This window comes from Pungitius pungitius, chromosome 10, assembly GCF_949316345.1.
Source record: "Pungitius pungitius chromosome 10, fPunPun2.1, whole genome shotgun sequence".
NCBI classification, from domain to species: domain Eukaryota; kingdom Metazoa; phylum Chordata; class Actinopteri; order Perciformes; family Gasterosteidae; genus Pungitius; species Pungitius pungitius.
In genome coordinates this window covers 8,082,757-8,108,124 of record NC_084909.1, presented here as the reverse complement: position 1 = coordinate 8,108,124, position 25,368 = coordinate 8,082,757, and the positions used below count along the sequence as shown (strand labels likewise).

Genomic DNA, 25,368 nt, shown 5'->3' with positions numbered 1-25,368 from the left:
CAACCTTACAAGCACCGGTACCTACTGTAGGTGTGCCAGAGAAGAGTTGGCTTTATGCTGTAAGACAATCCCTGTTTTGTATTGCCAAACTAGTGCATTTATGTCTCTTTTGTTTTCCAAACAAGCATATGACAGCACCTGCAGCTCTAAGACTTTCATAGCCTCGGTCTATCTTTTTATGTAACCACAGCAACAGTGGTGAAGGGAAGCAGAGAGGCAGACGTGACAGGTGCATGCCTTTTGCAGAACAAGCCCTGCAAACTCAGTCAGAGGTTAACATGAATTTTTCAGGCAATTATATAAATGTATCAAATACGGAGGATGCTGTTGGTTTGAGCAATATGTTTAAATATCACAATGTCTGAGTCTTCAGGCCTTTGCAGAAGTTTGTAGATCATTCAAATTTGAAAGCATCCTAAACACACAATAAATGGCAAAATTAGCTGGTTTCTACATCTTTCAAATATTATTCTAACCACCAGATAAACTCTTAAGTCTGTTTATCACATTAGAACCGGTTCATATGTGCTTCTAAAACACTGGCGTGTTTTTTAGGATTTAGAGTCGTGCTTCATATATTTATTGGCCTCCATTCCTCACATTTCTTTGAATGCAACAGGATCTTTGCATACTCACAGATATTTCTTTAGCAAAGAAACATTTGAGGCATGTGATTGCAAGCTCTGTTTCCAGACGCCACCGTTGTCTTACCTGTTTTTCTGAGACAGACCTGCAGTGATGAATGTGTTGCATCTGATAACACACAGTGCAGTTTACAGATCTGATCTCAGTATCTCTACAAGAGAGGGCGGTGCTAAGGTGGGCGATAAATGCAACCTTTTATGAGTATGTCTACACTTTCATTAAATAGTTTATATTTTTCAGCTGTAATTTTGCTCTTGTGTTTAATTTCTGTAAGTTGGCTTCACTTACTTATAGTATACAGACCATCTAAATATAAACAACCAAAGATATTCTCGGAAATATCTCCTACTCATGTAGAATGTAGAAGAAGACGGGTTAAAGGAAAGTTGTTGCACAAAGGGAGTTCGACACCATATTCTGATGGGTTATCAAAATGTAAAGAAAACACATTTTCCCCAACCCTTGCAGACATTTAAGGCTTCGTGTGATCCAGCCCAACATCGATAGTGCATGAACAGAGACAAAGGACGAGGGCAGAACAGGACATCCCTGATTCTAATAGAAGTGCTCTATGATTTCAGGATGGATCGTTTTAAGTTTCAGGTTATGAGGCTCATCTCTACTGTAAAAGGCTACATGGAGCTGTGATGTTCTTTGAACCAATAAGAGGAGAAAATATGCAATGCATGTATTGATAAATGTGGGACTTCCTACTCTACTTTCCTCTCGACGTGCCTGTGAGATCCTTGCGTAATCTGGTATGCATTCAAAATAAAACTGGATGCCATGTAGCCTCACGATGCCTCAGCCAGGAAGTGTCTGTGTCCACATTATATGAAGGACACATTTCTTCGCAGGCATGCTGTCCAGTGCTTCACTCTCTGCTGCTGTGCAGTCTGGTAAATAAGTTGGCTCAACCATTCATGGTGCTGTGGTGCTCAGCCTGCTCCAAATACTGTTCCCCGCTCAACTCACCATTCCAAATCCGGCACTAATCTCTTGTATTTAAATTTACAGCACAAGCGAGAGGGGATTTGAGCTAAAACCTGTTCCTGGTTGTGAACATAAGACACATGCAGTCACACACGTTTAGGCACAATCTCCAAGCAAGTCGTGCTTCACAGCACATTAAAACACATCGTGGTCATTCAGGGCAGGATCGTTGTGGATCAAATGTCGGCACGTCTGAAGACTTCATCACAATCGTGCTTGCGTCTGAACTGTCTGTCAGCTTAACAAACCTGTTCAAGAATGGAAATATGTTGACAACTCGTACAAGTGCTATTCTGAAAGTGAACACAGTTATCGTTGGCTGGTTTGCTGAGAAGTTGAGTAATGCTGATCAGTCAGATTGTTATCATGCAAAGGTGTGTCATGTCCTCTGCAGAAGACAAGGATCATTGTTTCAATCCTGCCTCTTACAGTAGAACTAAATCTAATATAAGTTTCCATCAGATGAAGGATGACTCATTGTGATATTCACGTTATTTACTGAAAGCCTGTTTGGGTTTAATTGGATGGCTTTGCAACAGTTGTCCTTATTCTGCTAACACATGAGGGTGTGTTTGTTATTTTATTTTGTCTGGCCACAAAACAGCTGCACAACTGCCTGAAATTAATGCGAACTTTATGATTTTAAAACAACTAAGGTCTGCAGATGTTCGACTCTATGTGACATCTTTCTCTCGTCCTGTGCTCCTTTCCGTTGTGCTCATCTCACTCTTTTTTTTTTTTTTTCTTCCTCCTTGTTTTTGACAGGAGCGATTCCAAGTGAAAAACCCGCCTCACGCGTACCTCCAAAAGCTGAGGAGTTATCTGGACCCTGCAGTCACACGAAAGGTAACCCGCCATCCTGTTCCACCGCCGAGGCTTTTCCTTCCCCACTGATACTCGACTATCTCTTGTCCAGGATTTCCTCACAGCTGAGGGAGGGTTGCACACATGGCTTCTTGGGGCAGACAGCTTGGGAACTTAAGTTAACAGTCAACAGCGCGGCTTAGTGAGACAGAAGACCGTTGTTTATATGGAACGCCCGGCTTTGAGGAACCACTGCCCAGTTGATGTGTCATTAAGAAACTGAATCCTAACCCATCCCTTGTGTGTCTGACAGCATGCTCTGAACTCGCCGTGAGGGAGAGCAACGTGAAAAAAAAAAAAAAAAACACACGACGAGAGTTACTCGAGGACAGAGGAGAGAATGATATCGCCCAACAGACAGGCAGACATTTTTAATGACTCCTGCATTGACGTTGCCTCACGTCCACGAGATATCACAAGTGTCTTTGCTACGTGATAAATATGTTGTTAGGTCATCGTTTGGAAGGGAGCAGCAAAGACTAAGAGGAGGGGGCTCCGTGAAGTTTTGGCCGGAGAGAGCCGCGGGGGCAGCGCCTGGGAGACCGATCTCGGTGATAAACAAATTAACCGAGAGGCTCTGCCAGAAAAACAACAAATCGCTGAATAATTCAATTGGCGCTGACTGAAGTAAGGCTTTTACATCACAATATGCCAGCCAGAGCAGCGTGGGCAGGGCTGCAACGCCACACAAACAGACTCAAGCCAATCACAGCACACACGCAGACACGGAGATGTCGCCATGCATTCTTCATGCTTTGGTTTGATAAGAAAATGCAAAAATGTGTCGTGCTGTTTGTCTTGCATGTGATATTATTCAGAGCTGCTTAATGGATGACTCTCAAATGGTCTCAGTTGGGTTCCTCCCCTAGGGGTACATGGAAAGTATCTTTTATATAATACATATATATATATGGAACTACAGCAAGGAGTTAGCTTAGTTTAGCTTAAAGACTGGAACCTGAGGGGAGCAGCTAACTTTGCTCAATCAAAATAAAGAAACAACAACTTTGGATCTGGATAGAAGCAGGTCGGCGGTTTCCTTCTGTTTTCTGTCATCTCAGCTGACTTTTAGGAAATACTCCCTTGAGGTAGATAGACTATAAGAGCACATCGCATCTCTTTTTTAAACCCCCGCTGTGGCTGCGTGACTGACTGTTGGTGCAGATTTTTTAACCGGTCCGGATGGGACCACTTTTAAGAGACATGCCCAAGCCTCTTTTTCTATTCTGGCATCGATCTAAGACTCGAAGCAGACAGGGGAAAGTGAAAAGGGCAGATGAGAGGGAGGGGGAAGACCTAAATAATGGTGCGGTTTTAGGGGGGAGAAAGAGATGGACGTAGAACGAGGGAGAAAAATAAAGAAGCACGAGCCGAGAGCGCAGAGGAAAATAAAGAATTATGGGGCTTCTTTTTACATTCCTGCTTCATCCCCCTTTTCTTCAAACTCAAAACAATTGCACCTTTGTGTCGCTGTGAGAGAGAGAGCTCGAGGTCATTGCCTCTGCTTTCCATAGGCAGGCGCCGGGGCATTCCTCTGGGCAGCTCTCAGCCAATGAGCAGCCGAGGAGGAAGAAATGCAGTCCGACTAGTCCCCGAGAATGTATCAGCCATTGATTTGTTTCCAGTGTGACCCCTCGTGCTCACACACTCCCCGAAAACCTCTCCTCCCCGCCCCTCCCTCCTGTCCACACTGTCTCTTCTCTCACTTTCCCCTTTCACTGCTCCCTCCCCGTCTCCTCTTCTTTCCCTTCACGTCGTCCATGCTCTTCCCACCCCCCCCACCCCCCGCTGTGGGCTCCTCTCTTCCTTCCGGCTCGCTCTGTGTTGCAGCTGGTAGTACTTAAAGTGTGGAGTGTACAGCGTTTGGTGGGAGAAGGAGAAGGAGGGGTTGCCTCTGGGAGCCTTCGCAGTACCCCTGAATACGCTCAGCTCTCCACACAAACACACACACACAGAGCTCCTCCCCAATAAAAACACTCTGTTTCCCATCTCCTAATGTGCCAAACGCACACCGCCTAAGCCCAGAGACACCGCGGACAGGAGACAGGGAAAGAGAGACCCGAGCTGTGGGAACAGCTTTCTTTCCAGTGGATGGGTTAATAACAGGCTAACGCCGGGCTGAGCTCTGTTTCCACCCCCATACAAACGCATCATGGAAAGTGACCAGGCCCTCCAACTTTGGGTGGATCCCCTTCTTCTGACTGTAGCTGGAAAAATGTGCAGAAAACCCCTAAAACCCAAATTAAAAATATTTATTTAATTAATTGATTCATTGCCTGGTCTGTTGAATGTAAAAAAAAAAACATGAACACAGGTCCTAGATCCTAGTTTTCATAAATCCCAGAGAACATCTTCAAATTTACTTTTTTTTGGATCCAAATGTAAACACATTCCATTTACAAAAAGGAGAAACACAAATCTTCACATTTAAGAAGCCGTGATTATTATTCGAGTAGTTTAAGAATAATGTTCAGTTGATAAACTGAAATGTTTAATTGTTTCCGCTTTAGTCTTATTAAACACTTTGATAAACCTGGGGCTCAATAATGTAATATTCTGAAAAAAACTACACGACAGTTCATATAATGTATATATTATAGTTTTTCTACATATTTATATTAAACAACAGTTCCAATGGCTCTCACCCGGGATCCCTCCCTCCTGTTTAATCAGCGCTGATGGTTCTCGTTGCTGCTCTGGTTGCTGCGGTTGCGTAACAGCCTGAAGGGCCTTTTGTTTGTTCGGCCTTGAGGATCACCTCCTATCAGGAGCCCAAATGAAAGAGGACCGTGCTCATGTTCCGTCGCTTTCTCTTTCATTTACTGGCAGTTCAATCCTCCGTGCACGCCGTTCACGCCCGCTGTATCTCTTTCAGCGGTAGCCACGGCAACAGGACAGAGAATGTGTTTGTGTGGCTGCTGGCTCTGACTCGGCCGCTAACCAATTAGTTTACTCCATTTGATTGCGGTGCTACCGGGAGGGATTTCTGTTGGTTATAAAGAACACGTGTGAGCCAACAAGATAACGGGAACTACTCCATATTCACACTTTCCATTGAGTCATCTTGCCTTCTCTGGCAGAAGTAGAAGGTCCACTCAAAAAGAAACAAACCCAATCCCAACTCTTTGGTCTGTAATTGTTGCACAACTTTCACACTTTGACATTGGATGTAAGTGTGGATCTATGTCTTCTGTTTTGTCTCACCTTTCGGTCAGATTTTTTTTTCCTTCAACCAAAACATTGCTGTTGGTGACCTGGTAATTTATAGTTTAACTGGTACAATGAAATATTAACTTCACCCCCTCCCCCCTCCCCCTCCTTTGTTTCCTTCCACAGAAATTCAGACGGAGAGTTCAGGAGTCCACTCAGGTCCTGAGAGAACTGGAAATTTCGTTGCGGACCAATCACATAGGGTGAGTCCCTCCAGGCCTGTGTGGACCTTGAGAGGGTTGAACGTCCTCAACCTGGTTACAGTAGATTCAGGGGGAAAAGTTTGACATTCCAGTCTCTCGGAGACGCAGACGTTGACGCTATGCAGCACCACCATCCCCCCCACGATATTACCCAGGAAGCCTTATGGCGAGGGAGATGAGTTGAATCGATGGATTGTTTGAGACGGTTGCCGTGGGGACGGCATGTGGACGGAAAAAACATTTTCCTCGCTGCCCAACTTGATATATCGGTGGTTCGTGTGGCGACCTAAAGAGGGCTTTATTGTAGATGTTACTAAGGAGGTCATGATTTCGCAACAGATTAAATCACAGAGGTATTCAGGTGTTCTCCGGGAATGACAAGCCTCAGCCTGCTGAAGGTGATATGTATTGAGTGTTGTGCAGTCATCACCAGGGAGAGATCAATATCTCAAAGAGCATCACGCAGTGTCTCAGGGTTTTGTGTGGCTATGGATTAAAGGGTCTGTCTCTTTGATTACAGACCCTGATAGTTGAAGACTGTGATGGATTAGTCAACATCACAATTGATGCCTAATGCATTCTGAGAGCTGTCTAAAATAAATGAAAATGGACCTCGACAATGGAAAAATATTGTGACATGAATAGGAAGAGCTGGAGCTCAAATCAACAACCTTGGTGTTAAACCAAAACTGCTTTACCCACCGAGCAATGTGAGCAGCTAGTGTACGCATGGTTTCAGCACGGCACATTAATTGAGGCCCAGGAGCCCTTGGCAGCAGCGAGGATGAGGTCTACGTGGACAAGCATCCACAACAAAAACCAAGAGCTCACCAGACCTCTGTTACGCATACATGCGTTTGCAGACTCTCGTACAAACAACACCGTCTCGTCACAGCCAGACACGTTGTCCATATGGCAAACCAGTTGAGGGATTGTTGACATTGAGTAATTCCTCATAGAGACCGTATGTTGGTAAACTAGATTACATGAATTATCTACCTAATCTAGATTAGACAAAGCATTACCATAACAGCAGAGGGACAGGGAGATAGCTTGAGAAGGGGGATGGGGGGGGGGCAAGGGAGCAAGATGTCACCCTGCTCAGACAGTGAATAGCTGCTGCTTCTTTTCAGGTGTGAGACAGAGAAATATATCATTATGTCGGCTGTGTATAATGGGCAGATTGTCCCCGCGTGAGCTGAGGATAACCCCGGCTCCCTGCCTGCCTGCTCCTCACATGTTGCTCATGAATGGTGGGATTGTTGGTTAGTGTCCTGCAGTAATGATTACCATGTGGCCCGACGTGCCCTTTCTAAAACAGGACGGGCCCGGGCACCAGGAACCTCTTTACTGGACGCTCTATTTCTCGCTCCCATGCAGTCAAACCACAGGGGAGCTAATAAAGAAGCAGTTTAACCTCACACCTTCATCGACACAGTACCAGCACTCAAAAGCCTGCACGCGTGTCGTTATGTTCATGCCCTGCAAATTTCTGTAATCGCCAGTGAAAGGCACTGTTATGGGAAGCGATTCAAAGTTCTAAACTGTGTGACTCTGAGAGCGAAATTAAAGGGAGAGAGGATGAGTGAGATGGTGATGTGAAAACATCTGTGTAACAAGGTCAGGTATGGACGCAGCCTGCGTAGGATACTATTATACACTATGTACAATCCAAAAATAGGAATATCCAAATGTCATTATAACGCTAAGGATATCTTCCAGATGTGGGACCAAGTACTATTTTTAACTGGTTTGTGTTTCTATCTTAGTGTTTTGATTCTGAGGCTGGTCAAGTGTAATTCTATGCATTGATAATTTGTCAAAATGTGCTGGCTTAGTTAATATAAAACGTATTATAAACATGTTGGCTGATTAAAACGGTAGGACATTGAGTTTAGCGCTACCCATAAACTATGAAGCATATGTTGATCTTCGTTTTCAGATAACAGACAAAATAACATCAAATTCTTCAAGTCGTGTTTATCAAAACAGGTTTAGTCGTGGTTTCCAAATTTATGAAATTTGTTAGCTGTGATTATCCCAAGGAGTTGAGATTTTGGTGTTGTTGTAAAACCTGTTTGTGGTTCTAACTACTGATCCAAGTATAATTGAACGTGTGCACTTTTCTGTGCACACATTATTTCAGTGATTTGGATGAGCTTCTGTGTGCCGACTCACCTTTGTCCATCTCTCCTCAGGTGGGTGAGAGAATTCTTAAATGAGGAGAACAAAGGTCTGGACGTGCTGGTGGAGTATCTTTCTTTTGCACAGTATGCCGTCACGTAAGTCGCTTGCAGTTCTTTCTCTCTAGACCACCACATGTTATATGCGGAGGTGACGGCACAGCATAATGCTGCTATTCTGCACAGCTGCTGATGCATCACCACCATCACCCGGGGCCCATAGCTGACACATTGGCCCTGTGTATTCCACCAACCATATGCTTCTATTCATAGATTGATGGTGTGATTATTAGTCAGTCACAAGGTCCTTGTTTTGGGCCACAGAGCGCCACAGTAAAAATGTTTAATTCACGTTCCCCACTTACCCATAAGTTATTATTATATATTATGGTCTGTCCCCATAATGAATGGTTCGTCGTAAAAGTGTTTTTAACCTCAGTCCCACCTGAGCAACATATGAAAGTCATGAAAACGACCGGTCTAAAAACGTAAATAGATCAGAACCAGCATAACGTTCAGCTCTTTCCGAGGTTTATGCCAAGTATCCAATAACATGAGACGTTTTATTCATCATGTCCAAACCCCAGAACTGAGATGTTGGCGGGAGCACTGGACTTAACCCTAACCATCAACTCCGCCAGCACTGATTAATACTGAAAGGGATATTGACTCAGCTTTAAAGATAACTTTGGTAATAATTAATCTGGAGGCTATTTTCCCCATGATTTAGCATTTTGAGTCACTAAGTAAGAATAAATAAAAAAAAGAGCATGTCCAAGTTATGTGTTTTGGTTCACAAATACTGGCTTCAGAAATCCACTGTGGGTTCAGTGGCAGCTTTTGTCATTTTATGTCTCGTTTCCATGGTGCAACAGGTTTGATGGAGAGTCTGAGGAGAACAACCCAGAGGCTGTTATGGATAAGTCTAAACCCTGGAGCCGCTCTATAGAAGACCTTCACGGAGGAGGCACCCTGTCGTCTTCCATCACTGGGAACAGCATCACACGCGCTGGACGACACTCGACGATACGGTACAAAACACACTCACACGGATGGTTAACAAGCTTCACTGCTAACCACGTGTCCGGTTTGTACGTGTTAACAGCTAAATTTGACTCTCAGTTTCCTTTCTCCCCCGCCCTGTTCAGACAGGCCAATGCGGTTTTATTTTGAGAAGTCACACTTTTCATATGATGCCCCTTTTATCTAGTCACGAGGTCTGTGAAACTTTAAAAGCTTAGGACCCATTTCTGCAGCAGGAGGCAAAACCCTTTTTGTGTGTGGATTTGTAAGATTGAAGTCCGGCTGGTTTTTGCACATGATTATGACACACGATTGACAGTAATCTTTCATGTCACAGAGAATGCAACAGAAGGAACAATCTTTTTCATGGCGCAAATCTGTTTTGTTTTATTTAATACCAAAGGAAATCCTATGCACAGTGGATGTAATTCACAGACCCCATGCTAATATATGCTCTGAAGCACAAATCCTTTTCAGGTTGCATTATTTCTCTAATCCCCCACATCGTTCCATTGATGTTTCAGTGCAGCAGTCGCACTTCTATGACCTTTAATCTGTAATAGCTTAAACTCTTTACAGACAAAGAGCCCTATTGATTTAAAGAGGCACACGTCTCTCTAATATTAGCCTTGCATGATAAGCCATGAAGTTGTTTGTTGTCTCAAAAGAGCTTAAAAAATTATTGTTGTGATTGTTTTTTCCTCTTTTCTATTCCATAAAGTCATACACAGTCATAGTATGGAAGGTGTGTCCTGTTCATAGCGCCACACCTATTTCTCTGTTGAAAAACCTCTTGAATTTTTCAATGTCCCACTACACATACATACACATACCTCCAGGGCTTCTTTCATCCTTATTACCATAATTGAATTTGCGAGTCAGGTATTCCATTGTGCCACAACTGACTCTCCCTGTACATCTGCCTCCTCCAGATGTACCTTTGTATCATCAGCATGTAGAGTGTGTCGAACAGGTCAAAGTGTCTTCTGACTGTGTCCTCTGTTCTGTCTCGGTGTCCCTGCATAGTCGTCTGCTCCTCTGTCTGCCCGTCTTCGACAGCAGGCAGGTCTCGGGGTCTCTCACTTTGCTCGTTCATAGTGAGCTTTCTACAGCTTCAACCCTGCGTCCCTTCTGCCTCCCAGCGCACACACACACAGACACACACACAATCCCCCTGCCTCATTGTATTTTATACCTCCCGGCTAGCGCTGCCCAGTCTATTTGTCCCGCTGTCTGTGTCGGGGATGTGAATTATTTGTACTGCCAGCCTCCCCTCCAGCGCTGGAGCCTGAATTCTCCCCTCAACGTTTTTTCTCTTCACTCATTGTTCTTGTCTCTGTGCCTGTGTGCTGCTTGTGTGGCTCCCTTAATGCCAGTCTGTGCGGAAGCTAGCCTAGTTTTGACAAAAGCCTGTTGTTCTGCATTTAGGTAGCCCCCAAACATCTTCTGTATTATGGATCCATTACACTATCGATCTTCCTGTTTGACTAAATGTGTCACACTAATTATGAAGCATTTGCTTTTGTGATTTTGTAAATTTCTTAAATTTCCATTATACAGAATATTTTCCCCTTTTTGTGCTTTAAATCAATGCAAGCCCAATAACTGCTGGTCATTTTTAATGTGTCTTCTTCAAACTGCCATCTTGAAGGATACCAAGCACGCTGAGCTGCCCAAAGTGCTCTCAAATGAGACGGTATGGAGTTTGCTAGAAATGAATGTGCTAGACCTGCGTCTTATAGTTGCACTCTAGTAACTCCAGTTGTAGTGTTTGATGTCGCTCTGTGGTGTTTTTTTTTAGAAGACGCTCTGATGTTTGTGGTCGTGCCAGTTTAGGAAAATGGGAAGGATTAAATTGTTTTTGATGTTGTGTGACTAGAACAGCTGTGAGCTTTCTCTTGCTTGAAAAGAATACATCTGTCCACAGCACCTCTCACCTCATTTCTCACTCCAGTTTCTGGTGCCTTGTTTCCTTCCGAGTCACATGTGATTCAGTTAGTTGCGTTATGTAAGTTAAGTAATTTCAGACAAGTCAAAGCTGGTCAATGTATTACATTTTCATTGTGCTATGCGATCCCTTATCATGACCTTGGTTTGAGATTAAGGAGTGTATTTACTCATTTCCTCCTTAAGGTGCCACGCCTAAAGTTTGACCTTCGTTACCTGGTACAGGAAACCTCGATGAACTCCTTTTTTGAGTTTTCTGCTGCTATGATGAGCATCTTATCACACACACAAACACACACACACACACACAGATGCCTGGCTGTGACTCACACAGGAGTCACACCCTTAAGCATGGGAGCTGATGCAAATTGGTGTGTCTATCAGTAGCCTGAAGACATATTTCTCCTCAGAACTGGTAATTGAACCTTGTGACAAAAGTCTGCAAATAAACTGTTTTGTTCTGACCTGCGATGTGTATAAGTCAGTAATACTGCTGCACCAGCATTTTTCTTTGTACTGTCAGAGCTGCGCCAGGAAAAAAGGTCTTTTTCACCACATAAAGCTGCACAATCACTGTGCTGCATGCAAATGACTGGCTTCTATTGTGCCAGCTGTAAGTTATATCTTTGTGAAGGACATAAAATTAAAACAAAGCAGGAATTCCACGGCCTCTTGCGAGGCTGTAGATTGTAATGTATATATGGTGGCTTGGCAGTTTAACAGCCTCCCGATGAGAAGGAGGGGGAGTGTGATGGAGGCTCAATCGCAAATGGCATCCGTTTTATTATTTATACGGGTCTCGCTCACTCTTGTTTGTGTTCAAAAAACTCGTAGACTAAACACTCGTTTCAGTAAAAAACGTCTCCTATTACCGCTAAATTATTTTTCTGTAATTATTTTTAGCAGCAACACACTGCCGAGCCGAAGAACTCTGAAAAACTCCAGACTGGTCTGCAAAAAAGACGACGTCCATGTCTGCATCATGTGCCTGCGTGCCATCATGAACTACCAGGTCAGCCTTCTGCACTTGATACTCGTATTACTTAACTAAAGCCGAATTAAATTTACTTTCATTTGATATGCAGAGGAATGCTGCTCTTGTTTATGCAGGGGCTCCCCTTTGTTAATTAGCTTATTTGTCCCCATCCTTCTCTGGTTTGTTTTTTATCTCCCAGTATGGCTTCAACTTGGTCATGTCCCACCCCCATGCTGTGAACGAAATTGCTCTAAGTCTCAACAATAAGAACCCGAGGTAAGTTAAAACCCCAGTTTCATAATTTTTTGCTCCTAAACAAAATGAATACCTACCGATTTTGAAGTTACTTTTAGAAGACCCAGGAGATTAAATTCTAAGAGAGATTTCGAGCCTCAGAAATCAAGATACCTTTCCAACAAAGACTAAAACCCCCAATGCAACATTCAGAGAATTAGCCTCAGTGCACCTACACAGTCGGACCCAAAGTGAGTGCCTTTGTAGCTCAGGGGCACACATTCATTCCAACGGAGGGGTCAGGGCACCTCTGGAACACTTCACTGCCCCGGCAGCTGCTCACTGAGACCACAAGGACTCACTTCCCCTGAGTGGGACTGTGTTTCATCTTTTTGCCCAGAGGCTCAAACATTTCCTCAAAAGTGGATGTGAAACCACTCCGCATCACCTGTCACATATCGTCTCATCCAGGCAGAGCAATCTTGCACACACACACACACACACACACAGACTGAAGTATTTATTTTTTATTACTGCTTTTTTAATCCAGTGGATAAGATGAAAACTTTTTTTTCCCTCTCGGAAAGTTTGTTCAACTATTTGATTAAAATGTATCAAGATGTATGGATTAAAAAAATATATAAATTCTCATAAACACCACGTAGATCTGTACTGCACAAAGGGTTCAGCATTTGTTGGATCTTTTATACCTTTTCGTCATTCACACATTTCCTCCCTGTTTTACAGAACCAAAGCTCTGGTCTTGGAGCTCCTGGCGGCAGTTTGTCTTGTGAGAGGAGGCCACGAAATTATTCTCTCCGCTTTCGACAACTTCAAGGAGGTACGTGCTGCCTGGAGGGGGGAAGTGGGATCTGAGGAGATGTCCTTACATCTCAACTGTGCAATTTCCAACTGTGACTCCGCTCCAGTCATGAGATCCGTCAGCAGATTACAGACACAGACTTAGCTAAATAGCCCAGCAGGACCAACTTGTCTTTTGGGAGAAAATGGTTACAGGTGTGTTGGAAACGTCAAGAGAAGCTGATAGAAAGATACAACAGTCCGCCATGGCTGACCGCTGTCTGCCTGGGCGAGGTATCCTGGCTGCTTAAGAACACAGTAGGAGGTTTGTGATGGAGTAGGCGCCATCAGCAGCCCCACTTCACAGGGCACCAAATGGCCCGACTGCAAATAATGCAATATTTACACGCCTGAATGAAATATTGAGTGTTGCTCTCAGCGGCATCGGCATTAGTGGGAGAATAAGGCCTGGGGAGGAGCTGCAGCTCCACTAATGAGATGAAAAGTCGTGTCATGACAGTTTAGGCTGCTGGAAGCATTTGAGGACTCACTCACATTTCTGTATCTCTTTGCCGTGTGAATGCAGTATTCAGTTGTTTTTCTCTTTAGAGAATGAAAAGGCGCCATTAGATCTTTTTTGCCGAGTGACTTTGATATCTGATGTTTGATGAAAGGGCTGCAAGCTGAGAGTCGAAAACATTATTCAAAGGTTTTTGGATATGAATCCCTCCTCTTCCTCTCTGCTTCCTTCTCAAGTCTTCATCATGCTCCATCTCCCTCATTGCCCTCCAGATGAACCGTCTGAACTGCACAGCATCTCTCTCTCTCTCTCTCTCTCTCTCTCTCTCTTCATCCCTCTGTTATTTTCTGTTTCACAAATTGTAGTTCAAAAAAGCAGGACCTGTGGTAAAAGTTGTGCCACAAGCAAAGTTGAAGACAGATTCAGCAAGCAAATGTGCATAGATATCTTGTAAGGGTTCTTAATATAACAGTGACGGTTAAATTTCAGGTGAAGAACATGTACGCGCAGCACCGAGCTTGGAGTTTCGGTGTTTGAGGCCATTGTTTGTGTGAATTATTTAAATCATTTATTGTAATATAGCAGTTTCAGTTGCTTGTTTTGTCAGGACTGCAAAAAATACAATAACTGAGAAGTTGTTGTTTTGCAGGTGTGTGTGGAGACGCAGCGGTTTGAGAGGTTAATGGAGTATTTCAAGAATGAGGACAACAACATTGACTTTATGGTATGTTCTCTCACACACACACACACACACACACACACACACACACACACACACACACACACACACACACACACACACACACACACACACACACACGACATCAGTATTGAAATCACAAGGAAAATCACAGATGGTTAGTGAAGGTTTTCGAGTGAAGGATGTCTATATCTCATCAGTATTGTGTTTGTATAAATGCGTTTCCCCTCAAATGTTGGGGCCTACATGTTTTACATAACAATCACAACACAATTCACAACTTATATAATAATACTTACATTTGTGTGTGAATGAATGATCCTGACTAACACAATTCACCATTTCAAAGAAATATACAGTACATGCTCATGTTAAATGCTGTAAACAATCAGCATATAAATACATTCATATGGAGTTAACAGACACTTTCCGTCATGAGTAAATCAAAACCAATATACGCTAGGCTTTCAGATGAGATTCAGTAGCTGTGTCTCAAAGTCGCCAGGCTGCATCGTTAAGGACGCGTACGTCAGAGCTATCCTTTAACTATCTATCCTATTAACGCTTTATATTTATAGAATTCACTCGAATATCTACCGATATAAATGTTATACTCTAATATAGAACATCACATCTTAGTTCATGAAATGTGACGTTGGTAACCGATGTTGTGTTTTTAAATACAAATTAATGTACCAACACACATTTATAACAAATACACAACGAGCAGCTCACGGGAGCCACTGACTCATATCTTACTGAGGCGGTTTTATATATAGTTTATACTTTATATTATGAACGGAAAAATCAAAGTGAGCTCAGGCAGACAAGTTACGGACCTGAAATATTACTAATTATTAAGTTAGTAACATTAGATTCTGGAATATCTTAAGATTACAGTTAAAATATTTTGTATCCTATGCAATAGAAAAATAAGAAGTCCTTGTTAATAAATGTGTTTGCTATTGTGGTTGTTATTGACAGGATTGATGGAATCTCCTCTGCCTTGAGATTGCATTGCATTACTTTCAGCTGAAAGTACAGCCTAACTGATTCAATTTGAATTAAAAACAAAAGTTCTTCTCTCAGTCTGAAATATATCATGCTCTGGAGGAAAAGCTTTTCTTCTTAAATTAAATGAAATAAGAAGATTATCTTCTTTTTCTGTACTTTGCCATTGATTTGGCTTTTAAGGCATTTATTGTCAAGCGCAGCAGGTTGCTAGGCAACGGGGGCAGCGGAGGTAAAGCTGATGACGCAAGCAGGAAGCACCCCCTGTGGGCCAGACCGTCCCGTTTCATAGACAGCTCTGTTCAGCCCATGCGGTTGTTGGAGGACCAGCACAGGGCCACCGCGAGGGCCGCAAGGCTGGAGGCTACAAGGATGCAGCGACTTTGAGACACGGCCAGTGTTACATGCCTAAATTTATCAGAACACTCTAATCATTCAGGCTCCCTCATGTGGCCCATAGGGATGTAGCAGATATAATAAAAATAATATTATCTTGTGACTCTAATCAAAACTCCTGAGACCCGACTGTCGGACCCAGTATTTAAAAATAACTGGGCGGTGGTTGGTTTAGCATCTAGCATACTTTTGAGCTGGTTAGAAATACGGATCTTTTGTATATTCTGAAGACCAATGCACATATTTTAGTTTTTTCGTCTAGATCAACGATACACACTGTTCAACACATCCAACTGTAGTGCCACTAATCAAGGAACCCCTGCAGAGGCATTCGTTTCCAGGTCGAGTAGTGCTTATTAGCCTGACAGATACAAATAAAGGTACTTAAGACCAAGGAGTGCCAGCACTGACAGCATTCATCGTGTGACACACACTAGGTGTCTTTTGTTGACGTGGAGCAAAAGCTGCACTTGCGTGTGAGTGCAAACCAACAGCTGCTGTGTTTCAGTAGTTCAATGGGACCTCTGTCACGAGTCCGCTCACGGTCGCCTGACAGCAGCACTAAAGCAAACAGACTTTGTCAAAGCTGCAGTGTCGCAACCGAGAAAACTGAGCGTCTTCATTAAGCCAGTGTCAGGGTGAGAAGTGTGTACATAAGATACTAAGAGGACACCCCCCAACCCCCCTGATCTGTTTACACGGGCTCCCATAAGGGCGGCCGATGGAGTTGAACAGGCTGATTTGTTTTTTCAGATCCACACTTAATCTACCAGATAAGCCACTGTGCCAGCCAAGCAAGCAGCGTAATGAGGATTTATACAACCGTGCAAGCCCTATTAAATAGAATTAGATGTGATGATGAGCATGAAGCCATTTGATTGAATCACCAGACTGAACCTGACACTTGTTACGAATGACTTAATTCACACATATTTATCATGTATTGTCAGCAGGCACATGCAGAGGTGCATAATATGCAGGGTTTTGAAAACATTTAAGATCGTTCACTGTTTCTCTTCTGTTTTTTATTCCCCAGGTGGCCTGCATGCAGTTCATAAACATAGTGGTGCACTCAGTGGAGGACATGAACTTCCGCGTTCACCTACAGTACGACTTCACCAAGCTGTGTCTGGACGACTACTTAGACGTGAGTACAGGCAGACAGAAAAATTCCCAGACTGACCGAACCCTTAATGTAGAGCTCAATTTAGAGCACAGGTCTGGTTTATAGCACCCCCGAGACAGCAACCAAAGAAACGCAGTCGATAATGGATTCTCCGTCTGTGAGTTCTGTGAGTTCTTGTCTCCCGCTTCATTGCACAGGTGAGATCAATGCCGGCCTTTGGGTCGGAGGCGTCGGCCTCACGCATTGAACTGAAGAAGTAAATGTCTCCCCCCTCTCACCGCCTATCTACCTCGCGTTTTATAATCACTGCATCTGTCTTTGCCTTTTTTTCCAGAAGCTAAAGCATACAGAGAGCGATAAGCTGCAGGTTCAGATCCAGGCCTACTTAGATAACGTGTTTGACGTGGGAGCCCTACTGGAGGATGCAGAGACCAAAAACGCTGCCCTGGAGCGCGTGGAGGAGCTGGAGGAGAACATGTCGCACGTGAGTGCACTCAACTGCTTTTCCATGCGAAAGGCTGTATATCAATGTCCAGGATGTGAGCATGGGATTTGCTATGATCTCCACTTTTCCACAACTGGTCACCCATCATAAGAACACTGGGATGGAAGACTATATATGGACTGAATATGGACACACATTTGTAACTTTTAAGCCTTCATTATTTGCGGCAATACAGATTTAATTTTTTCTATCTATATCACTGCCACACTTGATTTCTTTGATGACATGTTGTCGCTATTGTTCTTGCAGATGACAGAGAAGCTGCAGGATACGGAGAATGAGGCCATGTCCAAAATCGTGGAGCTTGAGAAACAGCTGATGCAAAGGAACAAGGACCTTGAATCGATTAGGGTCAGACTCTGAACATTCACATTCATACAAAAAGTATCAATGGAAGCACTCAAAGTCTTCTGCAAACTGTTGTCTTGGGGCTCATAACGCTTCCACTCCTCGTGCTAGAAATACACAAATATTGATGTTTCTACAACACTTTATTAACGACTCTCAACCAACCTCGTCCACACAGGAAGTCTACAAAGACACCAGCTCGCAGGTACACACACTGCGGCAGGTGTTGAAGGAGAAGGACGAGGCCATCCAGCGACAGAGCAACCTGGAGAAAAAGATCCACGAACTGGAGAAACAGGGCACCATCAAGATCCACAAGAAGGGGGACGGAGACATCTCCATCCTGCCATCGCCCTCCTCCGGCGTGGGTGGCTCGCCAGGTGCGGTGACGGGTGCAAACGGTGCCAATCACGCGGGAGTCGCCGCTGGCACTCCGCCACCTCCCCCACCAGCCCCCCCGCTGCCAGTGAACGGCACACGTAGGTTTAATGATGAGTGCAGCTCATCAGCATTTAGCTGTTTGTCATAAAGTGCAGAAAGAAGAGCGGAAAACGGGAGGGAATGTGCAAAGTTTGTATGTGTTTATAACAATGGGGCGTCTTTCCTCTCTACTAGTGTCAAATGGACCATCGTCAGGGACTCCTGCAGCTGCAGCTCCCCCGCCTCCACCGCCTCCCCCTCCGCCTCCGCCTCCCCCTCCAGGGCTAGCCTCGCATCACCCAGCACACCTGCCTCCTGTGGCGCCGCCGCTGCCCGGCTGTGGGACGCCCACGGTCATCATGAACTCCGGGTTAGCAGGTAAGCTCATTCTGATGGGGATGTCGTGACCACGCCCCACCCTGTGAGCCGCACACAGCTAGCTACGTCGGTTGAAGAGCTTCCAAATGTTTTTGCCAAAAGTTGTTACGTTATTCCCAACCGCACACCCGCAGCTGCTTCATGTTAAAAGCTTTGCGGTTGCTGGGACCGCGATGGAAGCATAAGGGAGGAGAAAAGAAGAAGGTCGGTGCCGGAAGGCTTTGACTGTGAAGCAGCTGCATTTGTGAGATGTACACACATGTCACTTGTCAGTAAACAGTGGAAATGGTGTCACATTGAACACCAGCTCGCTGTGTGTGTTTGAGATGTGCACGTGTTCGCTCTGTCACTAACTCTGCCAACTTCTTAACGATTTGTCTCTGAATTGTTTCCCTTTCTGCCAACCAGAGGGACCCATCAAACTTTTCTGTAGGTTCTGCTTGTCATGTTTGGTGTGTTTTCCCTCCAATGTTCCCTTTTCCATCACACGGGCGACACATTTGGAAAATGGTATTTTCATTCTCTGAATCCCAATTGAAAAACAACTTCCATTTGGGTAATTCAAGCCTTCTGGAAGTAGTTCAGAGTTTTTCTCAAAGACATTTTCTTTTAACCCCAAATCAAAAAACAGTCCACATTTTATGAATTCTGCTATTTTAGCTCACAGTGAGACTCTATTTCAAACATTCGGATAATCTTAAACTACAGAGAAAATACCACATTTCAATATTCTGCATGATTTCCCACACTTGCTGTACACTCGTTTTGTATATGTGTGTGTCTGTGTGTGTGTGTGCGCGTTGAATGAAGTATTGCCATATCTCAGTGTTGCATGCTGGGACACAGTGAGCTGCTATGGCAGGCAGAGGATAGAGAGTGACAGGCTTTGTGCAGAGCTGATGGAGTGCTGTTTGCCCTCTCGTGACGGCCTTATCGTTCTGTCCCTGCTGACACCTCGTCTTTGTGACTAAATCAGCTGCCACCTTGATGCTCAGCTCTGGTAAATCTGCCCAGGTGGCCGCAAATAGCCATAATCTGGCTAATAAAGTGCGTTGGCAGGCCAGGCAGGAAATCCTCATCGTGTGCCCCATTTACTGTACAGGGCATACAAACTTTGGCCTCGTTCTCTTGGTAAAAGCCACCAGGCTTCACCCTGCTTGTGTGTACGTTTTTGTGAACTTTAAACACAACTTGGAGCAGATAGTCATATCCGTGTTTGTCAGAGACACCTGTATTCCCTTCCACCTGTGTGTGAATGTGGCCGTTCATCCTCTCAAAGTGGAAAGGCACGCGTTGCTAACTCTCCTGTTTCCCGCCAAGCTGTTAAGATCAAGAAACCCATCAAGACAAAGTTCCGGATGCCCGTCTTCAACTGGGTGGCCCTGAAACCGAACCAGATCAACGGCACGGTCTTCAATGAGATTGATGACGAGAGGATCCTGGAGGTAAGAGTCTTCCACCGGTCCAGCCATCCTTCAGTTCACTTTCCGCCTCATTTCAAGGGTGATGGAAGAACTAACAGATTCCTTCTTGGCGTCTTCAAGGATCTAAACGTGGATGAGTTCGAGGAGATGTTCAAGACGAAAGCTCAGGGCCCAGCTATCGACCTCGTCTCAAGCAAGCAGAAGGTCATCCAAAAGATGCCCAACAAGGTGACGCTGCTAGAATCCAACAGAGCGAAGAACATGGCCATCACACTGAGGAAAGTGGGCAAGACTCCTGAGGAGATCTCCAAGGCCATTCAGATGTGAGTCTCCAAATAAGACTTGTTCCGGCATGTTTTTCTATGCACGTAGAACTGTTACCAAATGGAGACACATGATTGTTTTAAATGTACTGCATGACACAAAGTGTTTCTGTTTTGGATTAACATTATTATCAAGTTGATATATAATTCTTTACTCAAGCATTGAAATGATTCCTGTTTTCAAAGTGTCTTTTTACTGAGGGTTTCAAGTGTGCAACATATTTATACCCTCCCCCGTCAACTTTCAGCTTTGACCTGCGAACTCTGCCGGTGGACTTCGTGGAGTGTCTGATGCGCTTCCAGCCCACAGAAAACGAGATTAAAGTCATGCGGCAGTTTGAGAAGGAGCGCAAACCACTGGAGAGCCTGACAGACGAGGACCGCTTCATGATGCAGTTCAGTAAAATCGAGCGGCTCATGCAGAAGATGACCATCATGGCCTTCATCGGCAACTTCTCGGAGAGCGTGCAGATGCTCACTCCGGTGAGGGCTGGGATTTCTAGCGTGTTGGACAACGTGTTCATATTTGCTTTTTGTTTTACTGGATTCAACGTCTTCTCATCCTCTTTGTTTGCCCCTACAGCAAATTCACGCAGTCATTGCAGCATCCGTGTCCATCAAGTCGTCTCAGAAGCTAAAGAAGATTCTAGAGGTGACTGATTTATTTCTAATCAAGTGTTGAACGTTAAATGAAGGCATGGTTTGCCTCACACAGTCTTGTTCTCTCCTGTTTGGCAGATTATCTTGGCACTTGGAAACTACATGAACAGCAGCAAAAGAGGAGCGGTGTACGGATTCAAGCTGCAAAGCTTAGACTTGGTAATTGGCCTCCCTGCTGACTCTAACGAAGCACCTTATTATTTCCAGACAAACGTTTTCTTAGGTTTTGTGTTTAACTTTCTCCGCAGCTTCTCGATACCAAGTCGACGGACCGCAAGATGACGTTGTTGCACTACATCGCCAATGTGGTGAAGGAGAAATACTCACAGGTTTCTCTCTTCTACAACGAGCTGCACTATGTGGAGAAAGCTGCAGCAGGTGAGCGCACGCGTGTTGCTCTGGTCTGACTTCTCTCGGTTCGGTCGCGTCGTGCGTGCACTCATGCGTCCGCCGGTGTGTCCACAGTGTCGCTGGACAACGTCCTGCTGGACGTGAAGGAGCTGCAGAGGGGCATGGAGCTGACCAAAAGAGAGTACAGCATGCACGGCCACAACACCATGCTCAAGGACTTCATCACACACAATGAAAGCAAGCTGAAGAAGCTGCAGGACGACGCCAAGATCGCACAGGTATCACGAGCACACCTCGCTTTGCAAACCAAATGTTTGGTTTTATGCACCCTGCTGTTTTCCAACTACGTCCCCTGTCTGTCTTTGAAAGGATGCCTTTGACGAGGCCGTGAAGTTCTTCGGGGAGAACTCCAAAACAACGCCGCCCTCCGTCTTCTTCCCCGTGTTTGTGCGGTTTGTTAAAGCCTACAGGGTGAGTCGGAGAATCTTATCACACACGATCACACAAAACTAGTCTGGGCAAGAAGGAAGGGAGGGGGGAGAGGGGGGGGGGGGGCTGGGGTTCTCACCGCATCAACCAGTTAGGCTCAGAGATTTGTGATTGCACTATGAAAGCTTTTTTGCACTTGTGCATTAATTCTCCATGCCAACAGCCTCAAATGAAAACAACCTGTCAATGAAAGTCACAACAACATCTGGAGGGTACAAAGAGTTGCTTTTGGGCGTGTGTATGAGGCGCTGGGTGTGCAAATCCTTTTGTATGTACGTGTGTCCACGACTAGACATCGATATGTCCTCTGCTGTTACTACCGCAGCACAGTATGCTCATCTATTCCAAAGTTGAGAAGTATTTTACAAATAAAACAGTAAGCTTTCAGCATGACGGACTACAGCAGCACTAACAAACTAAATCCGTCACATCATGTGATGCCGCTACTCACAGCTTCTTGGCGGTTTCCAGCCGTTCCTCTCACAGCTGCTCATTACCAACCCCAAACCATGATAATGACTTCATTCCTCCCATTTCATGGTGTCGAAATAGAAGGCTGGGGTGAAACTATTAGATGCATACAAAATAAGAGCTGTTATATCATGTTAACACCACAGCTTTCTACTAGTTGTACTCGAGTTGTAATTGTTTATGTAACATCCTCAGCAAGCAGAAGAGGACAATGAGCACAAAAAGAGACAGGAGCAGATTTTGATGGAGAAGCTCCTGGAACAGGAGGCCATGATGGAGGAGGACCAGAAGGTAAGTCACCTTTCTTTCAACTCTCAATCCCTTTCTACCCTCTTTTTTTCCACACCCCCTCCCTCCACCCTCCCCCCTCCTTTCTATTGCGGGTGGAAACAGGGGATCGTGAGGACCACCTCCTCGTCTTTCTGCTTCCTCCTCCCTTCCTCCAGATTGCTGATCACATGACTAATTGAGCCCTGACTGCCTGCTGGGTGTAGTTATATCTGGTATCGTAGTCTGACCCCCCGCTGAGCCACATCACATCGACTCAAGATCACACTTGAGTTACACTTCTTAAATGGTTCACTTGACTCACACGTACACAAACATGCAGAGGGAAGCAATGGGTGGCGCAAAAGCACATTTGAGCCAAAAGGATTTGTGGGAGGGAGAAATCTTTGTAGATTATACTGGAAGCATGAGAGAATATGACTTATTAATCCATGTTCAACGTGGTCTGTGTGTGTGTGTGTGTGTGTGTGTGTGCGTGTGTCTCCTCAGTCGCCCTCTCATAAAAACAAGCGACAGCAGCAAGAGCTGATCCAGGAGCTCAGGAAGAAACAGGTGAAAGACAGCCGCCACGTCTACGAAGGCAAAGATGGAGCGATAGAGGACATCATCACAGGTAACCCCACCTGGGCCTCCCGCCACACACAAACAGGCAAACAACACAGGGCGCTCTGCATGAAGGTCCTTTCTGATGCTACACAGTCATTAACAGAGGGAAGCTAAACCAACTAACACAATGACTTTGGCTTCTTTTTTAATTCTGCTGTTAGATGTTTGAGATCTGAAGGCGTATAACCTAATGATTACAAACATTCAGCTAATCCAATGACATTGAGCTCCAAATGTGCCTGATGATCATCGCTAGTCTTACCTGCTTTGTTGTTGCTTGTAAACACCATCTGTACGTAGACGGGGCCGGGTCGGGACTAATCAATCATTATAATGGAATAAATTCATCTTAAGTTTACTGAAGTGTGATAAACCTGCCGGGGGCAGTTGTGGAGTTTAAGTAGTTTTCTCATGTACTCTACTTAAGTATAGCTGTACTTCATATGTTTAATTATTTGATAAGCCATAAAAACACATAGAACATTCACACAAGATATATTCATATTTTAATAAAATGATATCAGCTGATGAAAAGTCTAACTCTAATACTAAAATAATAGATTTTACATGCAAAATGTGGTACATTAATGAATGCATTGTCATAGATTTCGTTCTGTTTGGGTAAATGAGACACATTTACAGCACTAAAATTGTCGGACTCTCAGTTGAATTTTTAACTGTTAGGATTCCCTCATAAAGACATTTATCCCCGGCCCCCCCGGTGCTGTTTAGAGATATTTGCTTAGCGCTGAAACCCTGCTTTTCTTAAACTGTCTTTGTCTTGTCCTGGCTGTTGTCCTTGTTGTCCTCGATGCAGTGCTGAAGACAGTGCCCTTTACCGCCCGCACAGCCAAGCGCGGCTCTCGGTTCTTCTGCGAGTCGGCCCTCAATGAGGAGAACCATTACTAAGCTTGTAGAACTGTCCCTCTTCGCTAAGGTTGCTGGAACAAAACATTCTCTCCTTTATATGTCCCCCCCCCATGCATGACTCTTCACTCCTCTTCCCCGTTTTAACCGTTTGTGTTCACAGTGCCCGATCTAAAGGTTTCTACAAACACACTTGTGTGTGTGTGTGCGTGTGTGTGTGTGTGTGTTCTCTCTCCTGAGTACGACCATGTGGGTGTAACGGTTTTCTCTGCCCACCTGCATGAAGTGTGACCCCTCCCTCATCTATTATCATCATGTTATCAGCCATGGCAAACCATAATGTCACAGAGGGAACTGTGAGGTTTTCTCAGAAAAGTTAAGCTGCCTGCTGCCACCTAGTGGTCACAGATAGAAGACAAATAATGAGTCGATTACTTCAGTTTATCACGGATTACATTCAAATTGAGTGGTTATTTAATGCAATGTGTATACAGAATATATGTATATAAGCTTTAGTCATCATCATTGTGTTAGGGTCTGTGGCATTATCACTTGCTTTTATTTGTGTTTCAATGTCTTATTGAAAAACGAACATTTGTGTGTATGTTATCACATGTCATTACTGCTGCTGAACAGCTTCTCGCATGCTGATTGCTTCCTTCTTCACGTTTTCCCAGAATGCATCCCTGCTCTCCCATTTAGGCTGCAGACTGAAAGGTCAAATGACTCTCTGCAGTGTGGGTGGCTCGCTAATATTCTGCATGACGTCTCCATCTGAAAAATCTGATTGCAGCGGTGCTTCTTTGGAGTCGCATCGTGTGTGTGTGTGCGTGTGTGTGTGCGTGTGTGTGCTACTAACATGCAGCAAGGCCGTTCCACCTGCTTTCACATCCGTCATCGGCGCCGGCCGGCTGCATGCATGCATGCTTTGGCAGATTTTTGGTGAAGATGCTGTTGAATATAAACAATCCTGCCGTCTCCTGCAACCACATTTGTTTATTTCAGTTTGTCACAATCGCTCTGAGGTTTCAAACAAGCTCTTCCTCTGCCCTGCTGGTAGCCGCTCTCCAAAGCAATGAGTTTAGAACGCAGAAAAAAAGCAACCCGAAACGACGCTTTGATCCGCCTCCCTGCCAGATGAACTAGTTAACGTCCTCCGGCTCTGTCCCCTCCTGCAGCCTGCCGCCACTTTGCTTTGCTCTCGCAGTGCTCTCAGCAAAGCTGGTGTGAATATGTCGGGCTGACATGCCTCCATTAACCTCCATTTTGTCTTCTCTTCGTCTAGCCCTAAAGAAGAATAATATTACTAAATTTCCCAATGTCCACTCGAGGGTAAGGAAGTCCTCCAGTAGCACACCTGTAATGGTGGATGTGTCCCAAATCTGGCAAGCATCTCTTTATTACCT

General features: G+C 44.6%; 1 protein-coding gene across 7 annotated transcripts in view; it reads left to right on the top strand.

The window, feature by feature from the left end:
- The window catches only part of fmnl2a (formin-like 2a), a 41,305-nt gene that overhangs the window by 13,999 nt on the left and 1,938 nt on the right, over positions 1-25,368 (top strand). The window contains exons 3-27 of one of the 7 annotated variants that reach the window (XM_062565254.1): positions 2,404-2,484; positions 5,839-5,915; positions 8,114-8,197; positions 8,974-9,129; positions 11,972-12,080; positions 12,244-12,320; positions 13,026-13,119; positions 14,249-14,323; positions 16,743-16,853; positions 17,167-17,316; positions 17,587-17,688; positions 17,864-18,164; positions 18,301-18,483; positions 19,804-19,928; positions 20,028-20,230; positions 20,479-20,713; positions 20,814-20,882; positions 20,969-21,049; positions 21,139-21,268; positions 21,356-21,519; positions 21,611-21,712; positions 22,397-22,492; positions 22,979-23,102; positions 23,913-24,032; positions 25,248-25,262. In XM_062565254.1, coding sequence (XP_062421238.1) covers positions 2,404-2,484; positions 5,839-5,915; positions 8,114-8,197; positions 8,974-9,129; positions 11,972-12,080; positions 12,244-12,320; positions 13,026-13,119; positions 14,249-14,323; positions 16,743-16,853; positions 17,167-17,316; positions 17,587-17,688; positions 17,864-18,164; positions 18,301-18,483; positions 19,804-19,928; positions 20,028-20,230; positions 20,479-20,713; positions 20,814-20,882; positions 20,969-21,049; positions 21,139-21,268; positions 21,356-21,519; positions 21,611-21,712; positions 22,397-22,492; positions 22,979-23,102; positions 23,913-24,004 — 3,021 coding nt within the window. In that variant the 3' untranslated portion in view covers positions 24,005-24,032; positions 25,248-25,262. Of the gene's footprint in view, positions 1-2,403; positions 2,485-5,838; positions 5,916-8,113; positions 8,198-8,973; positions 9,130-11,971; positions 12,081-12,243; positions 12,321-13,025; positions 13,120-14,248; positions 14,324-16,742; positions 16,854-17,166; positions 17,317-17,586; positions 17,689-17,863; positions 18,165-18,300; positions 18,484-19,803; positions 19,929-20,027; positions 20,231-20,478; positions 20,714-20,813; positions 20,883-20,968; positions 21,050-21,138; positions 21,269-21,355; positions 21,520-21,610; positions 21,713-22,396; positions 22,493-22,978; positions 23,103-23,912; positions 24,033-25,247; positions 25,348-25,368 lie in introns of those variants that run through there. The other 6 variants (XM_062565255.1, XM_037487926.2, XM_062565253.1 and 3 more) reach the window with 6 other exon arrangements.